The following is a 16,123-nucleotide window of genomic DNA, read 5'->3' on the forward strand; positions in this document are numbered from 1 at the left end:
TGATATTGTTCTCCCAGCTATTTTACAAATAATATGTTTCACGGCAGCAACAACTCAACAAAACCCCTCTTCATCACGGAGCCAGTTATTTTGGCGGCAAAAAAGCCTTGGATATCCACGCTCTTCTCTCACGGGTTCTGCTCTTCGCTGCATACTCGGCATTTTGCTCGTGCTGAAATTCGCCATAATTTGCGCATTCTTCGCTAATAGAACAGTTTGCCTGCGGGCTTGAGAATCACCTGTAATTAGGGTTTTGCCGCCATGGAAGTCGGAACCGAGAAGTCGGCGGTCATCAGGCCCATAAACAAATCCGTCGTCCACCGAATCTGCGCCGGACAAGTGATATTAGACCTCTCCTCCGCCGTGAAGGAGCTCGTTGAGAACAGCCTCGACGCCGGCTCCACCAGCGTCGAGATTGCGCTGAAAGACTACGGCCTCGACTCCATACAAGTCATCGACAACGGCGCTGGAATTACCTCGCAGAATTTCAAAGTAAATGGATTTTCAACTGGATTTTGTTTTCCTAGGTAGATAAAAAACACTATTCAATTTTATGACATTGTTTTGGGGCATCGAGAATAGGTACAGTAGATCTGATAATTGTTCTCCAATTCTATTTCATAAGGTTAATTCTATCTCGTTGTCAAGAATGAGAAATGGGATAGTGCATATATCAACAAAATCGAGCTACTAAGGACTAACAGTGCTCATGCTTTTGTTTGAAGTTATTTTCACATTGAAATCTGATAGAGTAAAGAACAAATTCAGGAGAACGAGCTAATTTATGTGTGATATATATGCATTTTACCCCTAGAAGCAGCAGAATTGTTTTCCTTAGTGTTATAAAATTATGACATTGAAAGCTCTAGTCAAAACTGAGTCTAATTTATTTTCTCTTGTTCTTCTCCCCCTTTGAATTGCTGTTGATAGTCCCTGGCACTAAAGCACCATACATCCAAGCTCTTGGATTTTCCAGACCTCCAGTCATTAACGACCTTCGGATTTAGAGGAGAGGCATTGAGTTCACTTTGTTCATTAGGGGAGTTGACTGTGGAGACACGGACAATGGATGATGTTGTTGCTACACACCTGACATTTGATCACATGGGTGTTCTGATAGCTGAGAGGAAAAGTGCTCGTCAAGTAGGTACGACGGTTACTGTCAAGAAGTTGTTCTCCAATCTTCCTGTGAGGAGCAAAGAATTCCATAGAAATATTCGGAAGGAATATGGCAAATTAATCAGCTTGTTAAACGTGAGTCCTTTTGCTTTCATTTATATATTCCATGTTTCATTGAGCAGCATTTGTTTCATCGGTGAAAATCTGTCTTTGCCCAATCATCGTTTTCTGTTTGTGTGAACTGGAAAATCTCAAATGCTTGTATGGTTGTTGTGAAATTGGTTTTCAGGCCTATGCTGTAATTGCTAAAGGAGTTAGAATTGTTTGCACCAATACCACTGGGAAAAATGCAAGGTCTGTAGTGCTGAAGACACAGGGTAATGGGTCCCTAAAAGAGAATATCATTATGGTGTTTGGCACAAGTACTTTTTCTTGTTTACAGCCCCTCGCACTTAACATATCTGATAGTTGCATGGTTGAAGGGTTTGTTTCCAAACCTGGATATGGAAGCGGCCGGAATATAGGGGATCGGCAGTTCTTCTTTGTTAATGGTCGTCCAGTTGATATGCCCAAAGTTGGCAAGCTTGTTAATGAGTTATATAGAGGTGCTAATTCTAGACAATATCCTATTGTCATTATGAACTTTTCTGTCCCAACAGTAGCATATGATGTAAATGTTACTCCTGATAAAAGGAAAATATTTTTCTCTGATGAAACTTCCATATTGAAATCCTTAAGAGATGCTCTGGAGAAGGTATATTCCTCCAATGAGGCAAGTTATTCAGTTAACAGAGTGGACGAACTTAATGAGAGTGACCATGGAATTAATGTTCAGTTTATGCATGAGGGATCACAAACACCTTCAAAGCAATTATTGCCTGACAGAGGTATGGTTCCTGAGGAAAGAGAAGATAAATTATACACGAAAAGTGATGGTATCCCACCAACTGTTACAGACAATCTGAGAGAATTGTCCAGCGAGAAAATGAAACAGACTAGTGGAGGGCTACCGCTCAGAGTACACAGTAATCAGAAGATCAACTTATCTGTAACACCTGATAAGCAAATTACTGACAGAATAGACAAACATACTTATCTGCCATCTACATTGACCAAGAAAGGTAGTCCTTGCAGTGAAAAGTTGCTTGGGTGCTCAAGTACTGTACAGATGTCACTCAACAAATTTGTAACTGTAAATAAGAGGAAACATGAAAGTGTTGAAACTGCACTATCTGAAGTCCCACTTCTTAGAAGTGAACCTGGTGCGGCTAGACTTAGATTGAGCAGCTCTTTGAAGCGCACTCCATCTCCAAGCTCTCCAGGGAATGTTATTGATACTGATGACTCCAATAATATTGATGAGACTAGGATGATCAAAATTTCAAGTACCAATAGCGTCTATAATGAATCAGATGACAGCATTCTACTTCCTTGTGGGGGCAGAAACCGAAGTGTAGTCAGGAATGATGGTGATACAAGTGTTCTGTTAGCTTGTGCTGAGAAGAAGCAAAATAAAGCTAGTGAGGTACATAATTCTCCATATTCCTCTGTGATCAAATTTTACCTGGTGGTAATTTCTTATAAGGTTACATTCAGTGCATAATTATGGATAGAGAGTCTGCGTGCACTGCTCTCAAACTAAACATGTCATGGTGAATTTATTGAAGAACTTGGGTCCTTTTCTAGTAAGGTTTCTTAAAGCATTTGTTTCACAAGTTGGATAAAGAGAACTAATGCTCTAAATAAGTTCAAGTATTTGACAATCAATTATACTTTATGATGCGTATAAAATTGCAGGAGCAGAAAGTTCAAGTTAGAGATCTGGATGATAATTCTGTACTAGCTGCTTCAGTTAGTGCAAATGCTCAACGTGTACCTCATGACCTTCCAGATGTATGCACTCCATTACAATCTTCTGGTCCACCAACAGATGCTCCAGTGGTTTGTTCTGGCTCAAAGGTCGGTTTCACATTGCAGTTTAGCTTGGAAGATTTGATGTCAAGGAGGAAGAAGAGGCTGTCAAGACTCAAATATGTCAGCCATACGTCAGGAAGTATAAAGTTACAAGGGTATATAGGAAGTTCATCCATGTAACATTCACCGATGCTGAAAACTATAATTGGACATTCTGCAGTTAACTTATTCCATCTTTTTATCTCTAGGGGTTTTGATGCAGCTACACTGGAGCTTGCAGAAGGAGTAAATGAGGAGGGAAAGGCCAAAGCCTTAGCTGCTGCTACCAGTGAGCTGGAAAGACTATTTAAGAAAGAAGACTTTAAACAAATGAAGGTCTCTACACGAATAGTTTCATAACATTTACCATTATCACTACTTTTCCAAGCCTTACATGAGTCAATAACAGCCAGAAAATATATATGATCTTCATCTCACTAATTACCATCTTTGCCTGCAGGTGATTGGACAGTTTAACTGCGGGTTTATTATTGGAAAAACAGCTCAGGACCTTTTCATTGTGGATCAGGTAATCCTCTTCTCTATAATAGGTATCAGTAAACAAGCGTTATGCTTATTTGAACAATCAAGGACGTTGATTTACTGTGCTTCTGCATCAGCATGCTGCAGATGAAAAATACAACTATGAGCGTCTGTCTCAAACAACCATTTTGAATCAACAACCTTTACTCAGGTAAGGCGCTTGATCAAATCAGGAAATTGAATTGGCACACATTTATTTGATTTACCTATCAGTATCACCCCTATTAAGACAATATTGAGATTTTGAAGTTATTGAAACAAAATTGTCTTATGCCAATAACAAGATGCTTACCCTTCCTTATTCCTGCTTACTTTCCCCCATCCCCTTCTTGTATAAGCTGCTTCTGACTGTGTATTTATCACCTACAGAAGTTATCCTGTTATTTTACTGCTGCCTTGAACTTGTGTTACAAATTTTTTAGTATATTTGACTTGTGCAATGGCTTTCACTTTCTTATGCTTAAAATTCTAAGAGAAGTTCTCATGTTGTCCTATCAGGCCCTTGAGAATAGAGTTAGCTCCTGAAGAAGAGATAGTCATCTCCATGTACATGGATATCTTCAGGTGTTAGTTCTACACTTACTTTCACTTGCCCTACATTGTTATGTGGGTTCTTTAGCTCATAGATAATGCATACAGTATTGGAAGCTGGGGTCACACTTTGCACTTTGCATGTTTAGCAGTTAAGAGATGTTTACGGTTTACCAACATCTATATAGTACTAGGAATAAGCTGATTCTTTTGTGCTTTTACTGCTGTAAGTGAAGACTTGATAGCCCTAATGAGTTTCTTTGAGCTTCTTGTTTAATCTCTTTTTTTTGGGAATTCCATGTCACTAGAATGTTAGGCTCCATTCTTGCGCAAACTATTACTAGTATTTAGTGGTACCACATTCCACATTTGGGTATTTTTATTTCCGATTATATCTTCTTTTTTTTCTTTTTTTCTTTTTTCCGATTATATCTTTCTAGGTTGACTGATTGCTCTTTTGCTGTAATGAAGTTCCCATAATGAGACTTCTCAATTTTCAGGAAAAATGGCTTTATACTGGAGGAGGATGATCAGGCTCCTTGTGGACATCGTTTCGTACTGAAAGCGGTTCCTTTCAGCAAAAATATAACTTTTGGGGTTGAAGGTAAGTAAAGCCTTCTATGTACAGTCTTTACACTTTGCTGTAGCCTTATCATGCATGTTATGACTTATGAGGGCAGTGGATTCCTTTTTCAAAAGGTTTGGAGGTAAATTCACATGTTTTTTTTGCTTTTATTTGACTTGGCCTCTTTGTTTGTCTTAGTTAGTGGTCTGAAAAATAGGGTTAACTTTGAGGAAAGGAGGAACTTCTCCAATTCAATCTCTAAATAGAAACAAGCTTCAAAGTTGTAGTTCTGCCATGCGTTGCGATTTGCTGTATTCATGTTGCCAATTTCGTAGGAGGAGAAAACAAGTGAAAGCAAAAATAAATTGACGATTGATCAGATCATGAAAAACCATGATTTGGTTAGTACATTTGCAGTGCTAAGGGTGGTCTCCTTTGCTTTTAATGCAGATATCAGGGATCTTATTTCTCTCCTCTCTGATAGTCATGGAGAATGCTCCATGATTGGCAGTTACCGATCAGACAGTGCTGATTCAGTTTGCCCACCCAGAGTACGTGCAATGCTAGCTTCACGTGCTTGCAGGTCATCTGTTATGATAGGAGATTCATTGGGGAGGACCGAAATGCAGAAGGTATTCAAGAAATAGTCGCATGTTCAATCTAGGAATCATCTAATGTTCAATCTAGGAATCATCTAACATATATAACAAGTTTTGATGACACTTGCTACATTCAATCTTGTGCAGATCCTAGTACATCTGGCGTCCCTCAAATCTCCTTGGAACTGTCCACACGGCAGACCAACAATGCGCCACTTGGTCGACCTAAGAAGTGTACGGAGAAGAACAGATGATGAAGAGATGCAGTCGTGATGGGCGCTGCTTTCTAAGCACATCCGAGCAAGGTGGGGTCAGCCGGAGAGGAAATGGAGCAGCATTGAAGCTTTTTGGAGTTTTGAGTCATTTTGGAGGGATGTTGAAGAGAAGAGAAAAAACGACTTTAACTTTCTTACTACTACTACTATTTAAGATGAAAATAGTGTCAATCAAAATTAGTGCCATTTGTCGTGATAAAATTAAAACAAATCAAAAAGTAGGGGTATTGGACTACCAAATTTCGAATTCACGAATTGGATGATAATTTGACGCATTTACCTACCATTAACGCTTTTAACCAATTTGAATATAAAGAATACTGTATAGTGTATTCTATATTTATAAGTTATAAACTCACTACACACTAGAAATATGCACTTGAAAATGACACGAAGTTGTTAATTAAAGAAGAACTAGCAAAATTAAGGTATCATTAAAAAATTAATACTAATCGGTCTAGAATTTGAAAGTCGTCGGGAAAAGGAGTCGGCTTGCTGTTCTCCATTACTTCTACCTCCAGAAAAGAGAGACAGAGGAGAGGATGAAACAAATCTAGAGAGAGATCAGAGGATATACTGTTCTAACCTATCTTCCATACAAAGCTTCACCATCGCTCGTAGCTCTGGTTTGTTTGCGCGAATCGCTATTGGTAACTTCGATTTCTTTCAGTAATTACTTCTCTTTTTAATTTTCCTTGTTCAGGCTCTGCGATTTTCTTGGTGTGTTTAGATTGTGCATCACCTTCTAATGACGCCTTTATTTTGCAGTTATATTTACCAGTGTGGAAATAAGAAAAGATGGTAAGTCTCTACTTGCTGCTGTAGATTTAGGGTTTATGTTGGTTTGGGGGTTTTGATTGTCGAATATAGTTTGAATGATTAATTTGTATTTTTGTAGCTTCCGCTTTCGTTGCTCAAGTCTGCACAAGGACACCCTATGGTACAATTTTTCCCTTATTCTGTATTGTTTTCTTTTCATTACTAGGAGTACTATTTACTAGAGAAGGGTAATGAGTTTTACCTGTCCTGTTACGTAACTATCTCTCAATCAGTTTCTTGCATTGTCGTGAAAATATATTTTGTTCGGTTTTTTATTCAATCTCCGGGTTTCAGCCTGTTTATTACTAGTATTACATTATGCTTGTGTCTGTGTTGTGAACTATAGTGTTGGATTCATCTCCTCAAATACGACGGGGGAAAGTTGGACTGAGTTTTTGGTTTCTATTATATTTAATAGTTGGTGGAATTGAAAAATGGAGAGACATACAACGGTCACCTGGTTAACTGCGACACTTGGATGAACATCCATCTCCGTGAAGTTATCTGCACCTCAAAGGTACATGTCTTAAGTCTCTCCTTGGCGTACTACTATGTTTCATAATTATTCTAACATTGCATTTAAATGGTTTCAATCACATGTAGGATGGAGATAGGTTTTGGCGAATGCCAGAGTGCTATGTGAGGGGTAACACGATCAAGTATCTCAGAGTTCCGGACGAGGTATTCTTTGATGCATCATGTCTTTTGAAAGAAAGTTTCCTATCAGTTGTGGGCTTTTTGAGTTCATCTCCATTTTCATGGATGCAACCAGTGAGGCTATTATAATTTTGTCGAGCTGATTATCAGTTCTTAAGTTTCTGAATCCTTGGTCAAAACTTTCTTTCAATTATTGCTTTACCTTGTGATTGCTTCCATAACAGCTGGTGGACGTTTTGGGTCTTAATGCATCCCTCTCTATTTCAAGGTTATATAAGATCTCTTATAAATATTCATTAAAAAAACCTTTAGACAGTTCCATACACATCCAAGCCTGATAGATAGGGTATCTAACTATGATGAATTGGTATCCCCCTTCCTAGTTCTTTAAATTGATCAGTATATTCATGATTGTTGCTTGAATGTTTTATAGTCCCTTCGTCCACTCTTAGTGACACATCTAAATACACATTTCTCAATACATAAACATCACTCTCTCTACTTTGTTCTCTCTCCTCCTTTATTCTATCTCAACTTTACTCACAGCATAACATTGCATAAAATCCTGTGCCGAATAAGAAAAGTTCACTTAGAGTGGGACGGAGGGAGTGTATAAGTGTCACATGTGTGTGGTTATAATTATCAGGTGTTCTTGGATGTTATGATAACTTCGATGAACTTGACTCGTTTTCAGGTGATTGATAAAGTTCAAGAAGAGACAAAAAGTCGTTCTGGTAATTCATTTTGATGCAGCATTTATTAAATATATTTATGTACAGAAGGAGTCATGTTTAGTTAGGATAGCTCAAGACATGAAGACTGAATCTGGTAATGTTTCTATTAGCTATGCAACAAAAGGAGTCCACATTCTAGGATTTTACTGTGGCTTCTCCCCTTGCATTTGCAACCATGTGCATGTTGGGGGTTGGGTAGAATCTTTGTTAACTGAAATATAAATGCAATCTCTGACATTATTTTGCATGTAAAATGGTACTACCATTTTTCTCTTTCTTTTTCCCTTACATAATAGTAGATACTATATCTCAACTCATATTCTTTTGAAGTTACTTTTGACTATATTTTCTTCTCTGAAACCTAGAGGTAATAATTAATCTCCATGCTATGTGATTTCACAGATAGAAGGCCACCTGGAGTAGGCCGTGGAAGAGGAAGAGGAGGTAGAGAAGAAGGCTCTAAAGCAAAAGGTGTGGGCCGTGGTTTGGAGGATGGAGGAGGCCGGGGTGCAGGAGCTGGTCGAGGCAGGGGTGGAGCTGGAGGAAGGGCTGCTGGAAACAGAGGTCTGTCTTTGACTCTTTTTTTGTTGTTTTGTTTTGTTTTGTTTCCACTTGTGATTTCATGGGTGAAATGGAATATTAAGGTTCTATCATGCACTGCTTGCTTGATTGCTTTGCTTATTTTGTGACAGGTGGTGGTCGAGGCCGATGAAGTTACCAGATTCACTCAAGTCTGAAGGTGTGTGTGGTCGTAATATTTTTTTTAGACCACTTGCTAGTCTTGTCCAATTTCTCAAACGAGCTGTTTATGAATTAAAACTGCTTGAGCAATATGCATTGATTCTACCATTTTGTTTGTAGAGCTTGGTTTCAAGGTGTTAAATCTTAGTAATTCTCAGTCCCGAGTATGTGTACGTATACTTCATAGTAGTATATGACAATTATTGGATTAAATTCTAGATTATATGGTTTGTCCTAAAAATGTCATGAATTTTCAATATATTTTGCCTGGTTATTGTGTATTTTCTTAGTATTACAGAAAATTCTATACATTTATATACAAGTCAAATACTATCTAGCATTTCGTTCAACACTTGCCCTGTCATCTAAATGATGCATCTTTTCTTTGTTCAGTTCTCAATTCACGACTAATTGCCACCGGTTTCATTTTAATGACGAATAATCCAAGTGGCTTGCATTGACATACACGCGGTTAATTTGATTGTTTTGTTTTAATTTCTATGAAACGACGTGAAACTGTGTCAGTATAAGAAAATAAACAAATTCATTTCATTGCCCCTTAAACAAGTAGTACTATGAAACAGATGAATAAAATATTACAACACATACATTTGACTTTGGGGGGAAAAAAGGTGGAAGTTCTAGTAAGGACTATGTCTTTTCCTGTGGATTTTATGCGACTTCTCGACCAATGTACTAGACACCCAGGAGCGGTTTGTCTCAGGAGATTCATCAGATAACCAGCAACACATGCGGCCATCTTCGCCTCCTGTCCATCCAAAAATGCCTTGGCTATTTGTTCTGCCAGGCACGCTAGAAACAGGCAACACACTCCTCACAACGCCTGTATGGCCGCCTTGGAACACAGCTTCTGCTGATCCAATTGTCTTCGTGCTTCCAAAATTTACAGGGAAGTACCCAAAGGTGCCGGCATTTGTACCCCCGATCACCCATAGTTGATCCTCCTCAGGTGAGTAGTGACAATCCACAAAGTAGTCTACCTGCCAGCAATTAGATGATAATTTAGTCAAAAGTCATTAAGGGTTCCGGTATCATATTTTGCTCCAATTTGGACTTCAGTCAGTGCATAAGCTAGCCAAAAGGACAACAAAAAGGGGTAAAACTCGCGTACTTGATCTAGTGTCCAGCTCTCGGATGCTAATGCACGAGCATTATCGAAGTTTGCCTCAGTTCTCGATTCATTCCAATCCCAAACACTATGAGAGGCATTAAAAGTAAGAAATTGCTAATGAAACTTTTATGCAATCAATCTTAATGAATGAATCCACTGCATAGCACATACCTCAAAGTTTCAATATGCGTTAAGCACCACAATTTATCATTTGCCTGGCCGCAAAATCCCACTTTTCCAATTGAAGTTCCCACATTGAACACCTTCCATATTAGGTATGAATAGCACGAGTCAAAAATTTAAACAACCTTCAAATACATTAAAATGTGACTGTGCACGGACAATGAGACACATGCAGAAGATGGTAACAGAAACTAAAGATGATTATCTCACTCACTGATAGCAAGTGATCATCATCATTTATTTCTCCACTGGTATCAAACAGGCACATTAATCCATCAACAGAAGCAGAGAGAAGCATGTTTTGATGGCTGGGGACAAAGTGGACCTGCAGTTATTGCATGTCTTAAGTGAGAAACCCATACAAAATTACAAATATTTGCCAAAATAATTAACACTAACTCCCATCAATTCAACCCTACAAAACACACAGTAATAGCAGCTATTGCACGACTTAAGAGAGGGAAGCACTCCAAAACATACAAAGGCCTAGAAATGAAAATTTCTCCTGCCAGAAAGTGTATCTAACAGACTGGTCTTATCTGAAAAGTAACGATGCAGTCTATATTTTAGGTTCCATAATTTATTTTACAATGTTTTCTCCACGTCATCCAAGGACAAGAAGAAAATGCTAGTACACAGAAGTTAGAAAATCACAACAGGTTACTTTTCTACTGGAAGGAGATTAGCATGGATGCGGCTGTAATCAGATCAGAGATCTCAATAGCGTCAAAAGCACATACACATTATGGACAATTATCAATCTCTCAGTTCATTTTGTCTAGCCGGTGTGCTAGAATGGGATAGAAAGATTGCTGCGTTATTTGGTCAAAACCAATGGGATCTAAATTACCTGAGTAACGTCGTCCATGTGAGATTCCTCCAAGCATGCAGTCTGTTTCATTGTCCTCCAATCCCACAAACGAATCTAGATAGAGCCAAGCAGTGAATACCAACAAATTCAGTTATGAATAAAGGAGAAATGCCACGAGCAATATAATCTGTCTCCTTAATTGGCAAATTCAACAGTGCAATTATTTTTTAATACAACAAATTCCAATATATCACACATAACTTGAACTAATTAGTAAGTTTCTACAATGAGATTACCATCACAAACACACTTACAAGATTGGCATATGAATACCTGAGAGTTGCATCCGGCTGCAATGAGATTAGCATCAGCCCCGCCAAATGAGAAGCTGAATACCTCCTCTGACGGGCCAGAGCTTATGCAGGCCACCTGCATTTCCAAACCACCTTGTTTCAAAACGCTTACTTGGCCTAAAATGATGTGTGATGAACACTCTGAACCACAGAAACGTTTAATTTCGCACAGAATATGATATCACGCTGTTCTAGGGGGAAAATAGAATTATAATCCTACATAAACAGCGTAGAAAACCTGCTGAAACGACCTGGAATCCCAAGCTCTGATCGTGGAATCAGACGAGCAGGAATACAAGACGTGCGGCGACGACGGCCCTATTCGACACAAATACGAACGGGAAATACGAATATTTCAATAAAAAAACATACATCATTCGGAAAAAAATACATAGTAGATAGAAAAAAAAACAACCACATCGGTGTCCCCCCCTCAGCGTGCAAACCTTTTCGATGATATCCTCGAAGTCGAATATGGGCATTTCTTTGCCGCATGTCGGCAAATGCGGCAGCCGCTCAGCCTCTCCATGAGGTACCCCCATGTTCACTTCGCGGGGCCACAGCGTGGCTTGGACCACCCAGTGTCATCTTCGGTCCACGAGTCGATTCTTCCTCACTTCGACAATCATGTTGTGCAAAATGATACGCGCGTACTGATGTCGCCGATGTTAAGGAATATACCAGCTGCCGTGCGGACCCCTCACCATCGCCCATCGACTGGAGCACACCGAATGCGCACCCAACATCCTTGCGCGCTTGCCTCTCCCGGGTCGCAAAGTAGGACTTCTTTGGCCCGATCGCATGTTGATCGTCTTCACAAAAGCGGGCCGGTTGGAGTATATCTCATCTTGAAATAGTATCCCATGTTGTGCTGATTGCCGTTGGCGGCAAGCGATAGCGGGACCAACGCCATTGCGCGATCGTTGAACGGGGGCGAGGCGGAGGCGTTGATGTCGTTGTTCGGCCAGACCACTCCAAAATAAGCATGCCATATCCATGGCCGGTAGTCGGCTACGGCTTCAAGGATCAAACGTGAGATGCTTGGCTTTGGCGGAAGTGTGTATCCGCTTCCGGGCGGCGGCGGTCCTCCCAATGCATACAATCGATCTTGACATCCTAGGGAACGTGCAGGCCCGTGCATATTAATCGGCCGGCAGCAGTCTTGGGGCTCGGACGCGAAGATGCGATCCCGAATATCGCTCTAAGCCGTGCAAAACTCCAACAGAGACACTCGGCGTGAAGACTCCCCAATGTGGAGTACTCGTCGAACATGTCGGTCGGGCCTCTGCGCCGGTTACTGATTGCGGCCGTACACCTGTATTGGCGTGTGTCGGGTTTGCCGCCGCATCCTCCACGATTCGAAAAACTCGTACCTTCTCTCTAATGCACCAACGATATGCATAAAGAGAGGACGATGCATCCTAAAAACGTCGGCGAATAAGGCATCCCCAAAGCGGCTACGAGCAAAGTAGTCCTCATCTGACCGTGATGTGCGCAATGTGGTCCCGGGGTACATGCCCTCGGCGATGGATCGGCCGAGCACGGCCGCCGCTGCCTCCTGCCGGATCCATCGATCATCCCCTTGCACGAGATCAATTCATCATCAATAAAGCCATCACTATCACTAGCGCCTTCGCCACTACCACCGCACGACTACTCGCCATTATAGATAATTGAAAAAAGAGGTTAGAGAGAGAAACTTGTCAATACAAGTGGTGTGAATGAAATGACGTTGGAGGAGCCCTATTTATAGAGTTTTTTTTTTTTTAAAAAATTAAAAATTCGGACGTCGACCTTCGCCACAGGTGGCGGACGTCCGGTCCGGATGTCGACGGAGCGGAGAGCCCTTCGAGGGCATTCGGGACGGGCGTGGCGCCCTCTCGCTCCCTCGGCGCCCGTCCGGTCGGGCCGTCGCCGACGGGCGACGGGAGGGGCACCCGTTGGAGACACCCTAAGAAAAATTAGAAAAAAATGGTTGAACTTATAGTTTAAAATGTGATACATTTGATAAAAGTTTTGTTTCTTACTATAAATAGATGGAGATCAATTTATTACTAGATGATTAATATTTCAACAACTCTCGACTCCACATATCACTTTTGAGTTTTAACTTGGTGAAATTTGTTCACTTTTGACATGTGGAAATCAGAATATTAAGCCACAACAGAATCTCCTTAAAAAATTAAGTTTTTCTGGTAACAACAAATTTGATCACCATTCAAATATGTCATCCAATTAAACCCCATGTCAGCCCAGTAAGTTTTACAAATCCAAACATACGACTCAATTTATCACTCCACAATCCACATACAACCTTTTTCTACATTCAACTTGCTCTGAAACCCACATATAGATGGACTAAAAAGATTAACCACCCATTTCCCCATTATTCTTCCCCCAAAAAATGTTTCCAACCAACCCACCTCGAATTTTCCCCCATTCCGGGTGCCGGGAGCTGCATCAACCTTCTCTTCACTTCTTAATCTCTCAAATCAACTATATTATTTGAGAAAAAAACCCAATTTGATTGCTTAGAGCCATTCACTAATAATTCCAGTTTGCATTATGAATGAGTTCAAAATAAGTTTTTAAATAACAATTGATGATCAAACATGTATGCAATCAACCCCCAGACACTAGTTTTGAAGTCCTACCCCCAAAAAAATAAATTTTTAAAAAACTAATTAAAAATTTTTTATCTGATAACCATAATAAATCAAATACCTTCATCATCTCCTCTCCCCAAGGTCATCTCCTACAGCATCATCATCAAACCCATTCGCCAAAATTTTTTCACAACAAAACCAAAATTAATGTACATTGGTTCGTGGGTAAAAACAAAATAAAACTAAAAAACTTTGAATCCCAGAAATCCATTCCATCCAAATCAAGATTGCCAGGTCCTCCTGATAAAGTTGCAAAAACACGATACATCACTATCTAATGGAAAAAACCAACCTGGCAAAATACACAAGCAAAAGAAGATAATCATACCATCCCATCATCTTCATCCACCCATTTATCCCAGTCTACTTTCACATAATGTATCTTTTCATCTCCACGTAATAGCTTCTTCCACCATTTCTGTTCAGCTTTCTCCAAAACACAGAAAATTTCACCAATGTTTATTTTGCTCTCCTGAAAATATAAACCAACTTTAGAGAAGAAAACTACAAATGAGAAGATCATATTTGCAGACATAGCAGATATCAGAGAAAACCAAACTAATAAAACCTATCCCATTCTAGCAAAGGGATTACAACATCATATGAGTGCTATAATTCTTTTAAAAGTAAACTTAAACTACCAAAGTGTGTGAAATCGAGTCAAAGTAACGGACAACGACAACAAGAACTCAACCACGGACCTCTCACCATTGAGAAACCAAAACCAAGCAGTGGCAAAAGCATCTCACCTCTACATTAATTTTATCAAGAAGATCAAGTTTGAGCTCATAAAGGTTGTTGTCTGCCCCACCGGAGGCAGAGAACGTGAATGTTCCATTTGGATCAACATTGACCTTAGGATTCTTAGCATCTGGAAGCACCACAGTAAGAAACCCCTTTGTCCTCGGTTTTCAGCCCATTTCGTCAGGATGCCGGCTGCACGTCGTGTAAACATAGTAATTACTATCTCAATGCCATAACAGAAATAAAACTACTACAACCGAGATCAGAAAAGGCCTCACTCACTCATTCAACCAAACCAATGTGATTACCCCAACAATTAAATACCATTTTCAGCGGTAAACAATTGTTAGCATATTTTATGGTTACAAGCAAACACAAGGATGCAATATCACTGGAATCTTGCCACTACAATGCACGAATGAATTTAAAAGGAACTGCGAAATATTTGGGAAATGGACACCAATATAAATTGGAAAAGAAAAAAAACTTCAAAAGGTTCAGCAATCCTTAGCTCTCATCACCATTTAATAAGGTATCATCTTCAAGGAAAACAACAACATAGCTTTGCCTTAGAGCAAATTACACTGGACTACTTCAACTGAGAGAGGAAAATAATCCTACTTAACAAAAATTTCACGTTTTGAGCTCTGTATATTGACGCGCGACTCCCATTCATGCATATGAAAAATCAAATTGACCAAAAAAAACAGGTAGTAAGAATAGTCTCTTTATTTCATGTTCTTCGCGGCGAGAGAATAAACTAATGATTCATAATGAACTAATTCGAAGTAGCAACGATTTGAAACTTGAAAGACATAATACACCAATTCATCCACATTCATCTAAATTCAATCAATAATTAATATCGGAAAAATATGCATAGCAACAAACGACTCCTGCTAGATTTGTACACTTAGTATTAAGTTGATTAAGCAAGCAATCTTCAAAAATCTGCATCAGAATAAAAATCTCACCTCATTGTCAACTTTCAAATTGATTAGATAGAGTTAGATTTAAATCGATAGGAAAACTGCGAAAGCAGAGCTGCGTTTAAAAAGCGTGCAGGAAAACAGTTTCGAGAAGGCTTCGTGATCCTGCTAGAGCAAATATTACGCATTTGACGGATTTACCCTTCTCGCCGAACATAATATAGAATGATTTTTATTCAAGTAATAGGCGAAATTTAGAATAATCTAGATTCAGCACAATCTCACAACTTAATTTTAATAATAATATTTAATCAATTTTCTATTTTTGGATGAAAATAGTTTTTCATCAAAAATAAATAATTGTTGGCGTTACCATACTTTAGCCATTTCTTTCATTTTGTGATGATAATTTCGTTTTATTTTTCATTTTGTTATATCTACTACAGTACCTTTCGTGTCCGTATTGTTATTATTTGAACATTCAATAAATTAATTCCATCTTAGTAATGGTAAATGAATACAGAACTGATTAATTTTTAAATGTTTAACTGCATCTTGATTGAGCCCAACCCAATAAGTATTGAATGATTTAAAGAAAGGGCTGAAAGTATGGGCTACTAAACTTTTTCTATAGACATTGCGGGTCTTTATTTTTCTTAGCACTTGAACCCAAGTTTAATCATCAGTTTATATAATACTCCTATGCATCCTTTGCGCGTAAATCATACTCCTCCATTTTCTAAAAATACGAACTTTGAAACGATAATGT

The 16,123-nt window shown here is 39.2% G+C and overlaps 4 protein-coding genes across 6 annotated transcripts; 2 read left to right on the top strand and 2 right to left on the bottom strand.

The window, feature by feature from the left end:
- The first annotated feature begins 52 nt into the window (after positions 1 to 52).
- Positions 53 to 5,583, top strand: LOC125221516 (DNA mismatch repair protein PMS1). Its single transcript, XM_048123633.1, has 13 exons — positions 53 to 492; positions 931 to 1,254; positions 1,409 to 2,644; positions 2,733 to 2,804; positions 2,917 to 3,209; positions 3,282 to 3,408; positions 3,533 to 3,601; positions 3,693 to 3,766; positions 4,114 to 4,181; positions 4,242 to 4,314; positions 4,647 to 4,750; positions 5,162 to 5,343; positions 5,458 to 5,583. Exons 1-13 carry the CDS (start codon positions 262 to 264, stop codon positions 5,581 to 5,583), a joined length of 2,979 nt encoding a protein of 992 aa, XP_047979590.1. The 5' UTR covers positions 53 to 261.
- A 399-nt stretch (positions 5,584 to 5,982) lies between these two features.
- Positions 5,983 to 8,817, top strand: LOC125221852 (sm-like protein LSM4). 3 transcript variants are annotated; one of them, XM_048124147.1, is made up of 8 exons: positions 5,983 to 6,211; positions 6,354 to 6,386; positions 6,484 to 6,525; positions 6,823 to 6,921; positions 7,008 to 7,085; positions 7,756 to 7,795; positions 8,198 to 8,359; positions 8,488 to 8,817. In XM_048124147.1, exons 2-8 carry the CDS (start codon positions 6,384 to 6,386, stop codon positions 8,505 to 8,507), a joined length of 444 nt encoding a protein of 147 aa, XP_047980104.1. In that variant the 5' UTR covers positions 5,983 to 6,211; positions 6,354 to 6,383; the 3' UTR covers positions 8,508 to 8,817. The 3 variants fall into 3 exon arrangements, with proteins under 3 accessions (XP_047980104.1, XP_047980103.1, XP_047980102.1); XM_048124146.1 differs by having other exon boundaries at positions 5,984 to 6,217; positions 6,353 to 6,386; XM_048124145.1 differs by having other exon boundaries at positions 5,986 to 6,235.
- A 246-nt stretch (positions 8,818 to 9,063) lies between these two features.
- Positions 9,064 to 11,557, bottom strand: LOC125221517 (WD repeat-containing protein GTS1-like). The gene is made up of 8 exons (XM_048123634.1): positions 11,431 to 11,557; positions 11,254 to 11,333; positions 10,996 to 11,091; positions 10,702 to 10,776; positions 10,066 to 10,176; positions 9,840 to 9,931; positions 9,669 to 9,753; positions 9,064 to 9,537 (listed from the first exon to the last, which is right to left on the bottom strand). The coding sequence occupies exons 1-8, from the start codon at positions 11,555 to 11,557 to the stop codon at positions 9,178 to 9,180; spliced, it is 1,026 nt and encodes a 341-aa protein (XP_047979591.1). The 3' UTR covers positions 9,064 to 9,177.
- Positions 11,558 to 11,829: 272 nt separating this feature from the next.
- Positions 11,830 to 15,741, bottom strand: LOC125221518 (co-chaperone protein SBA1-like). The gene is made up of 4 exons (XM_048123636.1): positions 15,733 to 15,741; positions 14,431 to 14,577; positions 14,010 to 14,153; positions 11,830 to 12,216 (listed from the first exon to the last, which is right to left on the bottom strand). Exons 1-4 carry the CDS (start codon positions 15,739 to 15,741, stop codon positions 11,830 to 11,832), a joined length of 687 nt encoding a protein of 228 aa, XP_047979593.1.
- Between the last annotated feature and the right edge of the window lie 382 nt (positions 15,742 to 16,123).

This window comes from Salvia hispanica, chromosome 4 (assembly GCF_023119035.1).
Source record: "Salvia hispanica cultivar TCC Black 2014 chromosome 4, UniMelb_Shisp_WGS_1.0, whole genome shotgun sequence".
NCBI lineage: Eukaryota > Viridiplantae > Streptophyta > Magnoliopsida > Lamiales > Lamiaceae > Salvia > Salvia hispanica.

Bases quoted from the DNA above. Each gene is read 5' to 3' on its own strand.
- LOC125221516 (XM_048123633.1), top strand. From the start codon at position 262: ATGGAAGTCGGAACCGAGAAGTCGGCGGTCATCAGGCCCATAAACAAA. The intron at 3,767-4,113 runs GTAAGGCGCTTG...TTGTCCTATCAG, and splicing joins AATCAACAACCTTTACTCAG to GCCCTTGAGAATAGAGTTAG. The intron at 5,344-5,457 runs GTATTCAAGAAA...AATCTTGTGCAG, and splicing joins GGAGGACCGAAATGCAGAAG to ATCCTAGTACATCTGGCGTC.
- LOC125221852 (XM_048124147.1), top strand. The intron at 6,922-7,007 runs GTACATGTCTTA...AATCACATGTAG, and splicing joins AAGTTATCTGCACCTCAAAG to GATGGAGATAGGTTTTGGCG. The intron at 7,796-8,197 runs GTAATTCATTTT...GTGATTTCACAG, and splicing joins AGAGACAAAAAGTCGTTCTG to ATAGAAGGCCACCTGGAGTA.
- LOC125221517 (XM_048123634.1), bottom strand. From the start codon at position 11,557: ATGGGGGTACCTCATGGAGAGGCTGAGCGGCTGCCGCATTTGCCGACA. The intron at 11,092-11,253 runs GTTTTCTACGCT...TTGGAAATGCAG, and splicing joins ATTCCAGGTCGTTTCAGCAG to GTGGCCTGCATAAGCTCTGG. The intron at 9,538-9,668 runs GTACGCGAGTTT...AATTGCTGGCAG, and splicing joins AGAGCTGGACACTAGATCAA to GTAGACTACTTTGTGGATTG.
- LOC125221518 (XM_048123636.1), bottom strand. The intron at 14,154-14,430 runs GTGAGATGCTTT...TTATATTTTCAG, and splicing joins TTGATAAAATTAATGTAGAG to GAGAGCAAAATAAACATTGG. The intron at 12,217-14,009 runs GTATGATTATCT...TGCACGGCTTAG, and splicing joins TGGATGAAGATGATGGGATG to AGCGATATTCGGGATCGCAT.